The sequence below is a fragment of the Lemur catta genome, chromosome 6, assembly GCF_020740605.2.
Source record: "Lemur catta isolate mLemCat1 chromosome 6, mLemCat1.pri, whole genome shotgun sequence".
Taxonomy (NCBI): Eukaryota; Metazoa; Chordata; class Mammalia; order Primates; family Lemuridae; genus Lemur; species Lemur catta.
In genome coordinates, this window is record NC_059133.1 from 34,848,350 (window position 1) to 34,865,343 (window position 16,994).

At 35.8% G+C, this 16,994-nt stretch overlaps 1 protein-coding gene across 1 annotated transcript in view; it reads right to left on the minus strand.

The window, feature by feature from the left end:
* Nucleotides 1–16,994, minus strand: part of PTPRQ (protein tyrosine phosphatase receptor type Q) — a 189,965-nt gene that overhangs the window by 162,502 nt on the left and 10,469 nt on the right. The window contains exons 8-9 of the mRNA XM_045553305.1: nucleotides 15,623–15,769; nucleotides 8,700–8,872 (exon numbers count right to left, since the gene is read on the minus strand). Of these exons, the coding sequence (XP_045409261.1) occupies nucleotides 8,700–8,872; nucleotides 15,623–15,769 (320 nt within the window). The remainder of the gene's footprint in view (nucleotides 1–8,699; nucleotides 8,873–15,622; nucleotides 15,770–16,994) is intronic.

Sequence of the window (16,994 nt, forward strand, 5' to 3'; positions counted from 1 at the left end):
TGTTCCTAGATCTCATAATGTAATTCACACATGTCAAGTTCACCAAAGTGGCAGATATTGAAGTAAGAACATCAGGAACAGATTATGGATGTATACAGTGGAGCTTTTCATTGAGGTAACAAGACGACTCTCTCCCTTCTTCTCATTCCCACCCAGCATAATTGATTGAAACAAAATGGGAAAAAGGTGTTTTTACCAAATAATTAGATATTTGTGTAGAATGTCAACTTTGGAAAAAAGGCTAAATATTAATCAAAGAAAATATTGCCTTAAGAGATTTAACAACCAAGTGCAATATGTGGACTTTGGATTCTAATTAGGACATACCTGTCAACATAGGCTTTGGAGATAATCAGGGAAATTTGAATACGGTCTAGGTATTAGATGATACTAAGACAATATTAGAAATTTTGTTAATTGTGATCATGGAATTATTGTTTGTATTGAAATGTCCATGTTTTTTAGATACTCATGCTTAGGCACATAGCAGCAAAATGAGGTGAAGTGTGAAATTTATTTTAAAGTACATCTGCAGCAGCAGCAACAACAATAGGAACCAACTGGGGCCAGAATGGCCGACTACTGATAATTACTGGATCCAAGTGGTGCCACATGCCTGTAGTCCCAGCTACTCGGGAGGCTGAGGCAGGAGGATTGCTTGAGCCCAGGAGTTTGAGGTTGCTGTGAGCTAGGCTGATGCCACGGCACTCTAGCCTGGGCAACAAAGTGAGACTCTGTCTCAAAACAAACAAACAAACAAACAAACAAACAAAACAATCATAGATGCTCAGAAATTTCAGAGTAGTTCTGTTAATTTAACTATCTTCCAAGTAAGTTATTTAAATATTAACTTTTCTGAGAGATAAAAGAATAAATGATTTAAAAAATCTCCAGTCCCCCAAAAATAATATTTATAAAATAAAATTATCGAAATCTTCTTACAACTTTAGTCAGAAAAGTGTTGTGGTGAACAGCAAGAGAACACCCATAAGATATACTTCACAAACACTGTGACAAAGAACTCTGGGTAGGGAACCCTATGTGGAACAAGGTATAGGTCTTCTGTCTTCCAACAACTCACTTCAGCTCTGCCCCCACAGGGAAATCAGGGAGGGCATGGATCACAAACCCATAATTCAGAAATGCTCTGGTATTCCAGTCAATAGTTTATGCCCAAACCACACAGCTGTTTCCACTATCAATCAGTCGCCCTTGGAGAATCTACAGTGTACAAAGTGCTGTAGAAGGAATAGTGAAGTAATACAAAGAATTTCCTCCTGAACTAAAATTTTGCATTAAATCTCTCAATATATTCTACCCCGTGTCAAATAAATTATTGAGTTAAACCATAGTATCCCATCAATTACCTCAGTTAAGCATTTCTGTTGACAAACTGTCATTTCAGCATAAGAGTCAACCTGAATACTTTCGACTATGAATTTCTCTCAAATTCTGGTATTGGAAAAACCCTCCATAACTAGCTCAATGATTTGAAAATCATTGGTTTTGCAACAACCCAGAATGTTACTAAATGGTCACTAAGTGTTCCATATCATGAACATTTCTCACACTTCGCCTCTTTAAAAAGACATTAGATTAGATGTTAGGGTTTTCAAAGGAGAAAAATGTAATAATTATAAGAGCAAAAGTGACAGGAAAGAATTAGAATTTAAGAGAGTAATGGGAAGGGGCAGAGAGAAGCAGGAATGCAAATGAGGGAAATAGAAGGGGGAAAAGCCCATTATAATGCCTAATTGTTTTGGACTCATTGAGCTAGTCCAGAGTTCTCAATCTCAGCACTATTGACATTCTATGTTACATAATTTTCTGTTTTGGGGAGCTGTTCCATGCATTGTAGGATGTTTAGCAGCAACCCTGGTCCTACCCACTAGAAGTATCCTCCCACCTGTGACAATGAAAATGTCTCCAGAGATTACCAAATGTCTCCTGGAAAACAAAATAGCCCCTGGCTGAGAACCACTGAGTTAGGGAATGTCACAATTCATCAACATGAAAGGCCTTGCATATGCTACCCGGGAATTCTTGGAATTTACATGAAAGAATAAGAAGTCTTCAGAGTTAAATTCCTAATCCACCTGAATAAACCAACTTGATTTTACATGTAATAATAGCATTATAGCATATGTGGTTTTATTAAAAAAAAAATTATATCTATCAATTTAGACTAGGTGGAGGCCTGCTGAATTGAATTAATGAAATGTTTAACTTATTCCTAAGAAATGCTTCTATATTTTAATATAGGCTATAACATGATTTATGCTGTTATTAAGAAGTAGTAAAAAGAAAAGTTTGTAATTAGCACATGCCTGGAAGCTTCCTAAAGGACATTATCATTTAACACATTATTTGGGTGAAGAAATCTTTAAGGCTTGATTCCATTTATATTCCTAATGCTCAATAAAGTAAACTTATCCCAAGGCATTCCTAAACTACTATCAGGTTCTGTCCTCAGCTTCATTCCTATCAACTGGCCAAGTACTTAGCTGACTTTTTTCTCACATTCACCAGTGAGAAATTTTGATATACTCAAGGAATATGTTGGATGAAAGATGTATCTGCATGAATCTCAGAATTCTGTAACACTAGACAGCAAGATGTCTGCTGGAGAAAAGGCATTTTCCTAATAGAAGAACAAGTAGCAGATGAGATCTCAGTGTGAAATTCAACTAAAGAGCAGTCCATAGAGAGATGGCTTTAGGGTTTTTTTTTAATTTTTTTATGTCAGTGTATTATGGGGGTACCAATGTTTAGGTTACATATATTGCCTTTGCCCCACCTGAGTCAAGGCTTCAAGCATGTCCATCCCCCAGATGGTACACACCGCACCCATTAGATGTGAATATATCCATCCCCTCCTCCTGCCTCCCACCTGCCCGACACCTAATGAATGTTACTACTATATGTGCAAATAAGTGTTGATCATTTAATATCAATTTGATGGTGCCTTCATACAGAAATTGTGTTCAGTTGAGAGTAATCCATGATATGAAGGACCTAGAAACCATTACTAATGAAAAACTGAGGATATTAAGCTTTAGGAAAATTATAACCATTGTCTTCAGTGAGAAAAAGTTAAATTGTTGTGTATTATTGTTATTACTGCAAAGACTAACTTTTTAAGCTACTATGTGTCAAACAGAGTGCTAAACACTTTTAGCCATGTGATCTCACTTCATTATACCCCAAAGAGATAGATATTATTATCTCCATTTTACAGTCATCTGTTTGAGTTCATAAAACTAGTGATAGTAGAGGTAGAACAAATTTTCCTGGTTTCAAATCCCAGGCTCATAGTCACTATAGTCTACCGTATTGGTCTAGGGAGGAGAGTTGGGACCACCTGCTAAACATTAAAGGGCAAATATTTCTGTTCAAAATAGTTCAAGAACAGAGTGGGCTCTTCCTTATCTATGTATTTCTGAGCCTATGAGAGTACCTAAAACTTCATAGTTACTTAATAAATAGATGCTTCTGGAACCATAAAGAAGAATGATTTTAAGCTCATAGAACAGGAGCTGCTTTTGTGGTGGTAGATACCCTATAATCAGAATTGATCAATATTTTAGCAGAGCCTAGATTTGCAATCATTTATTAGGAATGCTATAGATGACATTCATATGTAAGTTTGGAAGTTGAAATAAAAATACTCAAACTTTGAGATTCAATTTGCTAATGTATTTTTTAAATATCTGTCTAAATACTGAAGGTAAAATCTAATATATATTTCAACTCATTTAAATAATCCCAATTTATTAAGGAACAAATAAATTCTGAGAGGTTCACAGAAAAAAAATTCCAATAAGGGTGATGAGGTCAGATCAAGCCTAGCACAGAAGGATTTTTTAAAGTTTCATCACCATGGTATATGTACATGGCTACAAAAAACAAGGGAAAGATGATGGATTTATAATGAAAATAATTCCTTGTTCATACTCTTCCTGCTCCAAGCCTCACACCCTAGAAATAATACTTTAGTTAACTCCTGTGTTCAGTTCTTATGGTATTTACTTCTAAAATCACTAAATAATATGCTAATACTGCTCTGTTAATACTCATTTACTTTAGGACCTATTGACTTTCTGTTATGATAATGAGGAGCTAGCTTACTTAAGGAGATATATACACACCTTCCCCATCTGTTTTCAGTTCTTATTAGGATATTTTTATAATGCAAATCATACACTTACATCTGGAAGGATTATTCTAATAGGTGTGTGAAGTATAAAAAATAGTAGGCTGGGAGAGTGTGGTGATTAGTCTCCCAGATAGATACCCATTATCCCTATTGTTCATGCCTTTGTATAATCTCCTTCTCTTGAGTTGAGTAGCACCTGTGACTTGCATCTAACCAATAGAATAATGCAAAGGGGTTGGCATGTCACGCCCATGATTATATTAGTTAGACCCTGCTTGCTGGTTTAATGAAGGAAATGGCCACTGTGGGAAAGCCTATGTGGCAAAAAACTGTGGGGGTCCTCTAGGAATTGAGGGTAGTCTCTGCTCAAAAACCAGCAAGAAGCCAGGGCCATTAGTTCTACAGCCAAAAGGAAATAAAATCTACCAAAAACCTGAGTGAGCCTGGAAGTGGATTCTTCTACAGTTAAGCCTCCCGATGAGAACACAGCTCAGCCAGCCCCTTGATTGCAGCCTTATGAGAACCTAGGCAGAGAACCCATGTAAGCTGTGCCTGGACTCCAACCCACAGAAACTGTGAGATAATAACTGTGAATTGCTTTAAGCTGCTAAATTTGTTGAGAATTGTTACATGATGATGGAAAACTAATATAGTGAGATTAAAAGCAGTAGTCCAGCCAAGAAGACTATGTAACGCTGAGCTGGGGTAGGGACACAGGATAAAATAGAGACATGAAAATCACACTCTGGAGGTAGAAATAATCGGCCTTAATATTAAGTGGCTATTAAATGCTAAGCAGAACCTAAGTCAGAGGTAATTTCAAGGTTTCAAGCCTCCATGATGGAGAGGATAATGATGTCATTATACAAAAAGAGAAACATCAGACGTACAGCAGTGTCATAAATGCTCCCCCTCAATGCCTTCAGGTCAGAGATCAGTGGTATGCCCAGTCCAAGGGTTTAGGGAATTCTACCCCTGGCACTTGGTGCTGAGGCTTCAAGTCAGTCTCTCTTTGGCCACTGAAACTATTCATTGCCCAGGAAGATATTCTTCTTGTGTGTACTGTGGGAACCTTCACAGGTCACCATCGCTGTCCCAAGATCTCTGTCTAGTCTCTGCTCCTCGTCCCAACTTCACCTTCTCCTTCCCATCATGAACCAGGCCCCATTATCTCAGGGAAGATTTTTGTTTTGTTTCATGGAGGGAAATGAATTTAGAGATAATGCACCTGGCAGAACCTTCCAACAAATGGTTGCAGTTAGGAATCCAGAGCGTAAGAGAGAAAGCTCAGGGCAGAAGCAGTGCAAAAGAGACGTACAAGGAGGAAGCAGCGACTGAAACTGTGAGGTCCTCAAAGTGAAATGTTATGATATGGCTGGAAACAAAGCTCTCTGGAATACCTTTATAAAGAAGATAGAAAATAGTTGCAAGAGCTAGCTTTATTTTCTTCATTTTTACTTGTGCAAGGCCACGTGTGGTGAAGTCACAGTATATAAAAGTGGAGGAAGTATTAAGGAGCAGATAGTGTCAAAAGCCAGAAAGTTGGGTGAGAAGGAGGCAGGCAGAGGGATAGACTTTGGAGGAGATAAGGAAAACAAGGATGGTTAAAAATATTTAGTCATTGTATTTGACACTGAGGAGGTCACTGGTGACTGCTAAAAAGATTTCAAGGGTTTAAAGAGTTCCTGAGACAGGGAATGGAGGTTACCCTTTGAGAAAATTAATAGTGAATGGAAGGAGAGAGTCCTCATCCTGAGAGAGGTAGCAAGGTCAAGGAAAGGGATGATAAATGAAAACACTAAGCTAGTGGTTCTCTCTGTTATGTCATTTACTCCCAACCATGTAAGGTGGGTATATAAGCCCCTATTATAAAAATGAAGGGGCCGGGCGTGGTGGCTCACGCCTGTAATCCTAGCACTCTGGGAGGCCGAGGCAGGCAGATTGTTTGAGTTCAGGAGTTCGAGACCAGCCTGAGCAAGAGCAAGACCTCATCTCTACTAAAAATAGAAAGAAATTATATGGACAGCTAAAAATATATATATAGAAAAAATTAGCTGGGCATGGTGGCACATGCCTGTAGTCCCAGCTACTCGGGAGGCTGAGACAGGAGGATTGCTCGAGCCCAGGAGTTTGAGGTTGCTGTGAGCTAGGCTGACGCCATGGCACTCTAGCCCAGGCAACAGAGTGAGACTCTGTCTCAAAAAAAAAAAAAAAAAAAATGAAGGCACTAAGCCTCCAAAAGTTGACTTATCCAAGGTCATAGACCTAGAACATAGCAGAGCCAGCCCAAGAACCCAGGGCCATTTGGATTTAGAGCTTCTACCATATCTGTCTCCACACGTCATCCTGAAAGGTGAACCCAAACACCAGTCACATGGAGAATCAGAAATACCAGAAATGGGCCTGAATTTATGAAGAAAGATACCATCACAGGAGATAAGGAGAAGTATAATGTCTCCTTTTATTGAGAGAGGATAGGGGAACTAATGTTGAGTACCAACTAGGGTAAATGGTCCAATGCCAAGATTAATAATCACAAGAAGTCACAATTATTTGGTACAGCACTTACTATATGTTAGTACAGTTCTAAGCTCTTTACACAAATTAACCCATTAAATCTTCATTATTAACCCTTTGTTATAGGGTTATAATCCTTATCTCAAAGAAGAAGAAACTGGAGTTCATACAGATCAGGCCAACTTCTCCAGGGCTAGTTCTTTAGTAATGGCAGAACCAGGGTTTAAACCCAAGTATTGTGTTCTCTGGCTCTGTACTCTTTTTTTGCTTTTTGAGACAGAGTCTCGCTTTGTTGCCCAGGCTAGAGTGAGTGCCGTGGCGTCAGCCTAGCTCACAGCAACCTCAGACTCCTCGGCTTAAGCGATCCTTCTGCCTCAGCCTCCCGAATAGCTGGGACTACAGACATGTGCCACTATGCCCGGCTAATTTTTTCTACATATATTTTTAGTTGGCCAGATAATTTCTTTCTATTTTTAGTACAGACAGGGTCTCGCTCTTGCTCAGGCTGGTCTCGAACTCCTGACCTCGAGCCATCCACCCGCCTCGGCCTCCCAGAGGGCTAGGATTACAGGCGTGAGCCACCGCGCCCGGCCTGGCTCTGTACTCTTAACTTATTTCCTGTATAGCCCAATAAGGGACCAAATTGGGATTTGAATCCAGATTTGTATGGCTTCAAAGCTCATGTTCTTTCTACTATGTCACAAGAATTGCAGACCAGATAGAGGCAGAATCGCAAAGAAGATTCTAGAACCTCTTAGCACAAGAGATAGACAGGTGTAGTTGCCCCTTCAATAAATATCATTAGCAGAAGTGGGATACCTGTCACCTAGTCCTAAGAAATCTATCTAATTTAAAACCTTCTCAGCAAGAACAAAGGGTTAATTAAGCTTTTGCTCTTTGCCTGAGCAGTCAACTAGAGTATCAGAGGCATAACTCAACATCTTTTGCACAGAGGAAAGGTGTCAACACAGGATAAAAATTTAACCCTGGGCTGGAAATGGTGAACACCTTGGAGTGGTAAGTCCAAGGTGGCCAGAGTGCATTGAGCATATGGTAAGGTCAATTTTCATGTCCAGGTAAGTGCCAGAAGTAGAGGAAAGCTGGGCCTAGAAATAGAGTGACAGTATGTGTAGGGGAAAATAACAGCACAGGTAGAAGAAGCAGTAATTCTGAAGCAAAACAGCAGAAGCCAGGTGCTGAATAACTGTCATGTATGTCTCTAAGGCTCAGTGATTGCTGCAGTCATCCTAAGTATGTTTACTCTTTGAGTGCCCCAGGAGGCAATATCTGCGTGTGACTAGTCTGGAGGCTTACAGGGTCCTCACACACAGGTAAACAGCTGCCTTGCTGAGGTGAATGAAGACAGTGAAGGAAAATCAGTGCTGTCTGTACTTCCTAACAGAAACACAGGGAAAAAAAGAAAACTTCCAGTGTGGATAGAAGCAAACACATTGTCAAAAGATCCTGGTCCTTTTATTTTAAATCCACTATAAAATGACTTAAATCTCTTTTATTTAGTTATGTGATTTCTTTAATCAAATGAGTTTTTTTAAAAAAAACATGTGGCAGCTCTGAGAAATTTAGCTTGCCAAGACCAAATTGGACATAAACATTTGTTAACAACAGCAACTAAAATTACTGTGCCTTTCACTGGCAACTGTTCCAAATGGCAAACACAGCCTTTGAAGAAGTTTTAAATCATAACAGTAGTTTCCAAATAATTCATTAACTAAATTAGCATAATAATATTCATTTATGGAAGTACCTTTAGTCATGCTTAATTGCTCAATTAACATTTTTCATATGCTAAAAATGAATTTTAAAAGAATAATGGCACCTCACTAATAATATATGGCCTAAAATAAAATATGATCTAGTTGGATTATCAACATGTCCCAGATTTACTTCACTTTGTACTAGGAAGTTGTCAAATATTTTATGTTTGAGTACTGGTAAGTCTTCCAAGTTATCAGGGCCAGTGCCAAGCAGAAAGAGCTCACCAAAAAGTGAAGTGAAAATGCAATACCTCATTATTCCCTGTGAGCAAAGTATCTTCCAAAATTTTTCCTGTCTCTGAAACTAGCACTTTCACTCGGTATTGGTTAATAATTCCATTTGGTTGTCGTGGTTTCTTCCAAGTAATTCTTACTTGTGTGGCTTCTACCTCTGCAAGCTGTAAATCAGATATTGCACCTGGAACTAAAAAAAGAAAAGAAAGAAAAAAAAGAATAAAGAGGAAATTTTAAAATACATTTCAAAATTCTATTTAAAAATAGACTAAAACAATTTACTAATCTATTAAAAATTAAATATGATATAAGAGTCTAAATTTCTAAACATTGTTCTCAAAATGTAAATAAGGAACAGGAGAATGAAGGAGCTCAGTGAATTTCAGCCCAAAATATGACTCCGTGGTATAGAGTATTTTGAATTAAAGGACCTTAGAGATCAACAGGCCTTGGAAAGGACTTTCCCTCTATCTGCATAAAACCAGATGGACCTATCCAAAGGAACAATTGCTTTTCCTTCCCCTCCCTGGTATCGCAATATATTGCAGGAAAGAAGATCAAGAATGGAACCAGGCCTGGCCCAGTGCATTTTAAAGATATCTGTCTCTCAGTTTAAGTTAATTTCCAAAGAGAAACATTTTCAAGCCAGTCTGTTTCTCCCCATCCATTCATTCCCCCAAGTATCTATTCATCCTCCCTAGTAACCATTTATTGCCCCTAAACAGAATCACCTATATTCCTCACCTTCCCCTCCCCTCTGAATGAGGGTATAGAAACTTCTGGACCCTACTGGGATATTGAGTAATCACTCTGTGATTCTCCCCATGAGCACGGTAAATAAATTTGTAATTTCTCTTATTAATCTGCTGCCTTGTGAGTCAATCTTTCAGCAAACCTTCTGAGGGTTCCTTCTCCCCAACAATAACATAGAATAATTTTCCAAAATCCAAATATCGTAACATTTATTCAGAACAAATTAAATAATAAAAATAATTTCTCTGAGAAGCAGTCTATTTGGGGATGATTAATGCCCAGTTAATCTTGAAGGCTTCATAAAAATTATATTAACAGACCAAAATATAATATCCAGAAAACTTTCAATACAATGAAATTTAGTTGGTAAATTCAATTAGGCTGTCTTTTAATTTAGTACATGAAATTGTTTGAAGAGTTGATTGATTTTTGTCTGATGATTTTTAAATTAGTCATGTGGGTTTCAAATTTCAGGTGACCTCATTCTTGGCAGTAGTAAAGAAAAATAGGAACAAACTAATAAATGGATTAAGACAAAGCACAAAGTACTTAAAGCAAGTTCTAGTAATAAAGTCACCAAGAGTGACACGTAGGAAACTTCCCAGTTTCATAAGAGTAATGGAACACACAGATAAACATGCCCTGGGCTTTTGAACATTTTTGTTTATAGCTCAATTTGTAATTATGAATAGTCCATTCCTCCTTGAAACCCTCACTTTTCTCATTTAGAAAATGGGTATAATTACTGCTTTCCTATTAGTATACAAGGTTACTGTAAGAAACAAATGGTTCAAGAGAATTTTTTAAATTTCTAAAATCTTCAAGAAACAGAAAGTATGACATAAAAATATGATCGCTTATGATCCAGATTTGGTCACACATTAAATTCATTTCCTTCCCTAAGCTAGATATTTGGCAGGGGTATGGGTTTAATGAATACCAGTTAGAAGAGACACATGTTGCTTTACCTCCAGTGAGAATGGCTTTTATCACAAAGTCCCAAAACAACAAATGTCTGCATGGATGCAGAGAGATGGGAACACTCTTACACTGCTGGTGGGGCTGCAAACTAGTACAACCTCTATGGAAATTAATATGGAGATATCTCAAAGAGCTCAAAGTAGAACCACCATTTGATCTAGCAATTCCACTACTGGGTATTTACCCAAAGGAAAAAAAGACATTCTATAAAAAAGACATTCTGCACTTGGAAGTTCATAGCAGCACAATTCACAATTGCAAAGATGTGGAAACAATCCAAGTGTCCATCAATACATGAGTGGATTAATAAAATGTGATATATGTATAACAGAGAGTACTACTCAGCCATAAAAAATGATGACCTAATACCCCTTGTACTATCCTGGATGGAGGTGGAGCCCATTCTTCCAAGTGAAGTATCACAAGAATGGAAAAACAAGCACCAATGTATTCACCATTAAATTGGTACTAATTGGTCAACACTTAGGTGCACATATGGAAGTAACATTCACAGGGCATCAGGCAGGTGGGGGTGGGGAGGAGGGGGAGGATGGGTAAATTCACACCTAATGGGTACAATACGTGATGTCTGAGAGTTGGGCACACTTGTAGCTCTAACTTGGGTGGTGCAAGGGCAATATATATAACCAAAGTGTTTGAATCCTGTAATATTCTGAAATGAAAAATAAATTTAAAAAAAACAGAACAGAGAAGAGTGACCCCATTCCTTTTAAAGACAACAGAAAAGAACTGAAAAATAATTTTACAACTCCCATAAGTATTATTTATAACTAGTGAACATAATTATGATTTCAGTTAGCCACAAAATAAACTATTACTATATGGAGTTTTCAGCCAATAAATTGAGAGCTTTTTCTTTGTCTCCATCAAGTAACTAGTAAAGACCCTCTAAATATTGTGACAATCATGAGTCATTGATTCATTGTTCCACACACTGAGCACTCATCATACAATCACTGTTTTAGACATTTGAGAATAGAAGGAGGAATGAGATACACAAAGCCCTTTACACAAGGTCACCTCTCTTGTACAAAGTTTTATTTCCTTAAAACATACTGCACCTAGCACTTATGTTTCTGTCATTATATTTACCAATGTACATTTTTTAAAGGTGGTGGAACTTTCTAATTAACTGTATAATATAAAATTAACATGACTATTTAAATAGAAGAGCTCCTATTCCATCTTTCTTTAAAATTTTAGTTTGCAGTCTCTATGTAGACAAAACTTTAACCAGTACTGCATAACATAAATCACAGAAAAGATCTGATATTTTTTTCTATTTAATTTGAACTGACATAGAATCTCAACTGGAAAAACCAGCTTAATCACTGTATTTGATCATATTAATCAGGCAACTGAACCCTGCCTGTTGAAAATGAAATGAAATGGTCAATTCCATTTTATGCAACACATTAATGTGGTAGAATATCAAATATTACCCAGTATAGCAGGAAAAAAATTATTTTACTGTCCCTTATTTTGCTAACCAAACCTAAGAGTTATAATAGACACTGTTTATCTTTTAATTTGTAATATTTCTTAATATAACTTAATAAGTGTTGGCCCATAACACTAATGCCTAAAATTATGAACCAAGTAAAGATTAAGTGGTTCTCCATTACCCTAAAAATCTACTGCAAACTTACATAAGAATAATGACTGTAAACCTATCTCTTTTTCCTATTAAAAAAAAATAAAACGCTTAGGGGATAAAGGAAATGGAGTAGACAGCATTGTATCTTGTCTTTAGAAAGATACTTGATCTGTTAGACCACAAATTCTTATGAGGAAACCAGAGAAGTATGGATTAGATAAAACTCCTTTAATATTGATACAAAATTAACTAAAGAACATCAAATACACAAGGCAATTATTCATGGTTCAGCATCAATTTTGAAGGTGTTATCCACACAGACTACCTAAAAGTCATTCTGAAGTCAATACATTTATAAATTTTTCTAATAAATGGTAAAGGGAGTAGACATATGACTGATAAAAAGTATTCCATATTTCCTTTACCCCAATGCTATTTGTCTCTACCATCAAAATTGATGCTGAATGATAAATTTGCTAGAAAATGACAAAAATGATTTTTTTTGAAGGTGTTTGTCCACAGGGAGTACCTAAGAGTCATTCTCAACTCAATACTTGAGAATTTTACTAATTCTACTAATAAATGAGAAACATTTATAAATTTTATAAATTTTACTAATAAATTTATAAATTTTACTAATAAATGAGAAACTGAGTAGACACATAACTGGTAAAAAATATTCCAAACGGTTTGAAATTTTCAAATGAAAAGCTATTAGAAGAAATGAAATGGAGACAAATGGCATTGGTGTAAAAGAAAATACATTAAAATCATGTTTGCCATTATCTAGCAAATTAAATGCCCACCAGAAGTGCATTTTTTAAATGTATTAAAAACTAAAGCCATTGAAATCTTAAAAACCACAAAGTTGACAGGTTTTCAGTGATTTTCCTGCAAAGATTTTGCTACCATTTGCAGAAAATAACAAGTTGAAATCACTAAGGACAAAAGTCTTCATTTCCATAGTCTATTTATGGGGGAGGGGTGAAAATAAGAATTTTAATAGTTTGTTTGCTATTAAGAAATTGTGAATTTTAAGAAATTCTTATAAGATATTTGACACTGTGACAGAAAAGTTATTAAGGAATAGTGAAGCAATAAAATTTATTTATTTTTTTATTCTCATACAAATAAAATATTGTTTCAGCTCTATTTGATTTTAGAATAGGCAACTCTATGATATTTTGCAATCTGGGAAATTATTATCATTTTTTTCCAAAATCATCTCTTCTACATACCTGTGTAGAAATCCGTTCAGTTAAATATTAAGGCATATAGAAACCTTAGGAAATAAATATATAGGAGAACTGTTGTAACAATAGGGTGTTCATTTTCTCTGGTAATCAAAGTAGACTATTGACCATGACATCCTCAATGTTAACGAAATCAAATCTACTGTAATGTGATAGCACATATCATGCTCTATAAAAGAGGTCAGTACAACATTTTTCTATGAATATCTGGAGATTTATTAGAACCCCAGTTGTTTTAAATGGTATTAATTTAAAAGAAGCAAGCTAGTCCTAATTATTTTTGAATAGACTATAGACTACTTTTAAATATGGAGAAGAAAATGAATCGAGTAACCTTAGAGTACAAGAACCCTGTTATATTAATAAATGAAAAAAGATAATCTAAAATTATGATACCAATTTTTAATTGAAAGTAATGTTCTAATGAATTATTAGATTGTACTCATATACTTTAAAGACTCCTTTATTTCAAAGTTTTAATTAGTGGGACCAGGACTAATTAGCATTATCAGAAGCAGAAAGATACATTTATTGCATTTGCCAGAGCATTCCATTGAAGCAGCTCCTGAGGCTGAGCCATCCCCAGAGAACTCCATGGAGGAGGACTGACATGAGGATGTAAGGAACATGCCACTCTTGCCTTTAATGGATCTTACCTGTTGCCAGTAGGCTTCTCTAAGAGCCACCAGGGTGTGGTCTTCATGGTGAGGGGCTCAGGAAGATGGTAGGACGAACTCAGAACAAATTGCCTTTTATACAGGGCAAATAGAGTCATTTATTCAAAATGACTGGGTGTGAGAAATAGACAATATTAAATGTATTTAACAAAAGCCTTAAAATTCTACTTATTTTGTGAATAAAAAATGTAGAAAAAATGGGAAATGAGTGCTTAAATGGTATTCAAAACAAACAACATGGCATTGTATGTGTCATGTGTATTATCATTTCCCTATTTTTGTCAAAAGATATAGGTAACAATAAACAATAACCTTGAATTGTGGGTTCAGTTTAGAAGCACCAAAATCAGCTGGATATGAAAGAAGACAAAAGTTCAGGATTTATTTAATGCTATAAAAAGAATAGAAATTAGTGGGTAAATTGGGTTGGCTGAGAAAATACAAAGTCCAGGGCTTGCTGTATTTGATAGCTATTCCTAAATCTATCTAGTTTTCTGATAAATGCCTAAGAGTACTTTGTAGGTGGAAATAGGGAGAAACTTAAGGTCTAATGGAGAAACCACACAAAGCCAAGACTCTTCTGATAGAAACACAATGGTAAAATTTTAATACAAAAATGAGAACATTTTCCTTATGAGCATACATCTCTTTCTTAACCCATATATTAAAACTATATACACATTAGGATTCTCATTTGAAATAGATAGAACATAATTTTTTTGTTCTTTCTACAACAAAATAGTATCAAGGGTTATTTCTTTGAAGGGGTAGAAGTACAAAATTTCCTAATAGTTGCTGCCCTCTAATGGTCAAACATTTGAATGACTTATCTGATAAATATATGCCCAGTCTTTAGTTGTGTATGGGTGTGTGTGTGCCTGCACAAGTGTGTATATTTAACTTATAAATACTGTATGATCTGAAAAATCTGAAAACTTTTTCAAGTGTTAATGTGTTGTAAGAAATTATTGTATTTTTTCCAATAATTATAATCCCTAAATAGAAATTGAGACATTTAGCAAGTTCAGTGTGGACCAGGGAAGTATGTGATGAAATGGTACGGACACATTTTTTTTTAAAAGTATAGTTCACCTAAAACAATAATGTTTAATAAATACATATAGGAAATTTTCTTGAGGAGAAATATTGTTCTCATATTACTAAATTCTAAGCATTTACTAAATGCTGGTAAATTTGTATCATGTGCCCACCAGGAATTCTCACTTGCTTAGAATACCCTTTTGATTATAAACATATTTTGTTATAAGCATTGGGAATATAGGACTTCCTCTGAACACTAGTTCTGTGAGAAAAAAATACTTCATGTTAATGTGGTTGAACAATGTTAAATGTATTTATCTCATGACTTCCTGAGGTTTTGCTAAAATTTATTTTGAATCTCTATCAGGGTGATACTGCATGTGGTATTTCCTGATCTTGCTTGATCTTGGGTCCCTTTTATTATGAAGCATGCTATAGGTTTAATGACATGACAAACACATGTTCATAATGAATTAGGTAGTAATTTGATAAGGAAGTATCAGCGAATTAAGTAAATATAAACCAAATTACTGCTAATACTGTGTTTTACCAATTCAATACAATTCACAAGTATATCAAAAAACACCTCGTTAACTCTCTAAAGGAGAAGTTCTTACCATCTGGTGGAGTGAATATTGAAAGATTTGACTTGGGTCCAATCCCTGCACTAGTTTCAGCCGCAACAAAGACATTATACAGTGTAAATGGTGTTAGGTTAGTGAATGTAAACTTAAGGTCTTTTGTGCTATTATCCAAAATCCGTCCTGCAAAAAGTAGAAGACACCCATGGATTATTTTTTTAATCAAGTATGTAATTATTTTCATATTTAAGCATAGAGCCAAGGACAATGATTCAAGGGTTAATCTATGCTGTAAGATCTATTATAATATCAAAAGTGAATATATTTTAAACATTTGACTTAATAGTACATTGATATCAATTTAATTAAAACAATGGAAAGAACATGAAAATATAGTGTTTAAAATTATTTTTATTAAATCATAAAGCACTACTGAATTACCATTTTATTTTTGGCATATTTAAAAGGGAAACATTAGATTTTATCAATATAAAAATAGTGACAGTATTTTACACTCAATTCAATTAAAATGCTAGTCTCATTCTCTCCTATAAGAGGATATATTGAGAAAGTATTTCTAGTTTAGCTTCTGAACAAAATTCCTTAGTCTATAAGAAAAATTCCTTAAATCTTCTACTTTGCCTTGAATATTTCTTTCACCTTCTTGCTCTAACTGAAAACTGGCTCTCTCCTAAGAATATTGCTTCTGTTCCCTGCAGCCACCTCAAATGGTGGCAGTCTTTTTGTTTCCCACCACTCTCAGGTGACTAGGCCTTCAGGTGTGGTAGGTGTTCTCCTTGCCCCTCATTGCCCCACTTTAGACCACTCTCCTTGCCTCCTTATAAAAGTCCACACCTTTAAATTCCACGTCACCAATGACATCCACTAGCTCTCATTGTTGCAGGAATCTTCTACTAGCCCTGGGGTCACTTCCTCTCATTCTGGATGGTTTAGCTCTTGATTCAATGCTGCCATCTTAATTTGTGCTGATTTTAATCTCCTGAGAGATAATCCTTAAATCACTCTGACCTCTTCTTAAATAATCTATTAGAGTTCTCCAGCCTGTCTCAGCCACCCCCTCACAATCATAACTTAGACATCACTAATACCAATAACTGCATATCATTCATAATCTCAATTTCATGCAACTCTCTCTGACCACTGTTTCCTATCTCCTGTTCACTTACTCTATAACCCTAAACAAACAATTCTTTAAGTCCACTGGGATCTCCAATCCATTAATTTTACCACCTATTTTACTTTTGTTTTCTTTTATTTGGTCCCTTACCACTTAATTTCCACTCTTTACCAACCTCAATGTCATTGTCAATTATAATCACTGCCTTACATAAGGCTTCAATTGTCTTGCCTTCTTTTGTGGAAGAGAGCTACAGAAAAGCATAGAACC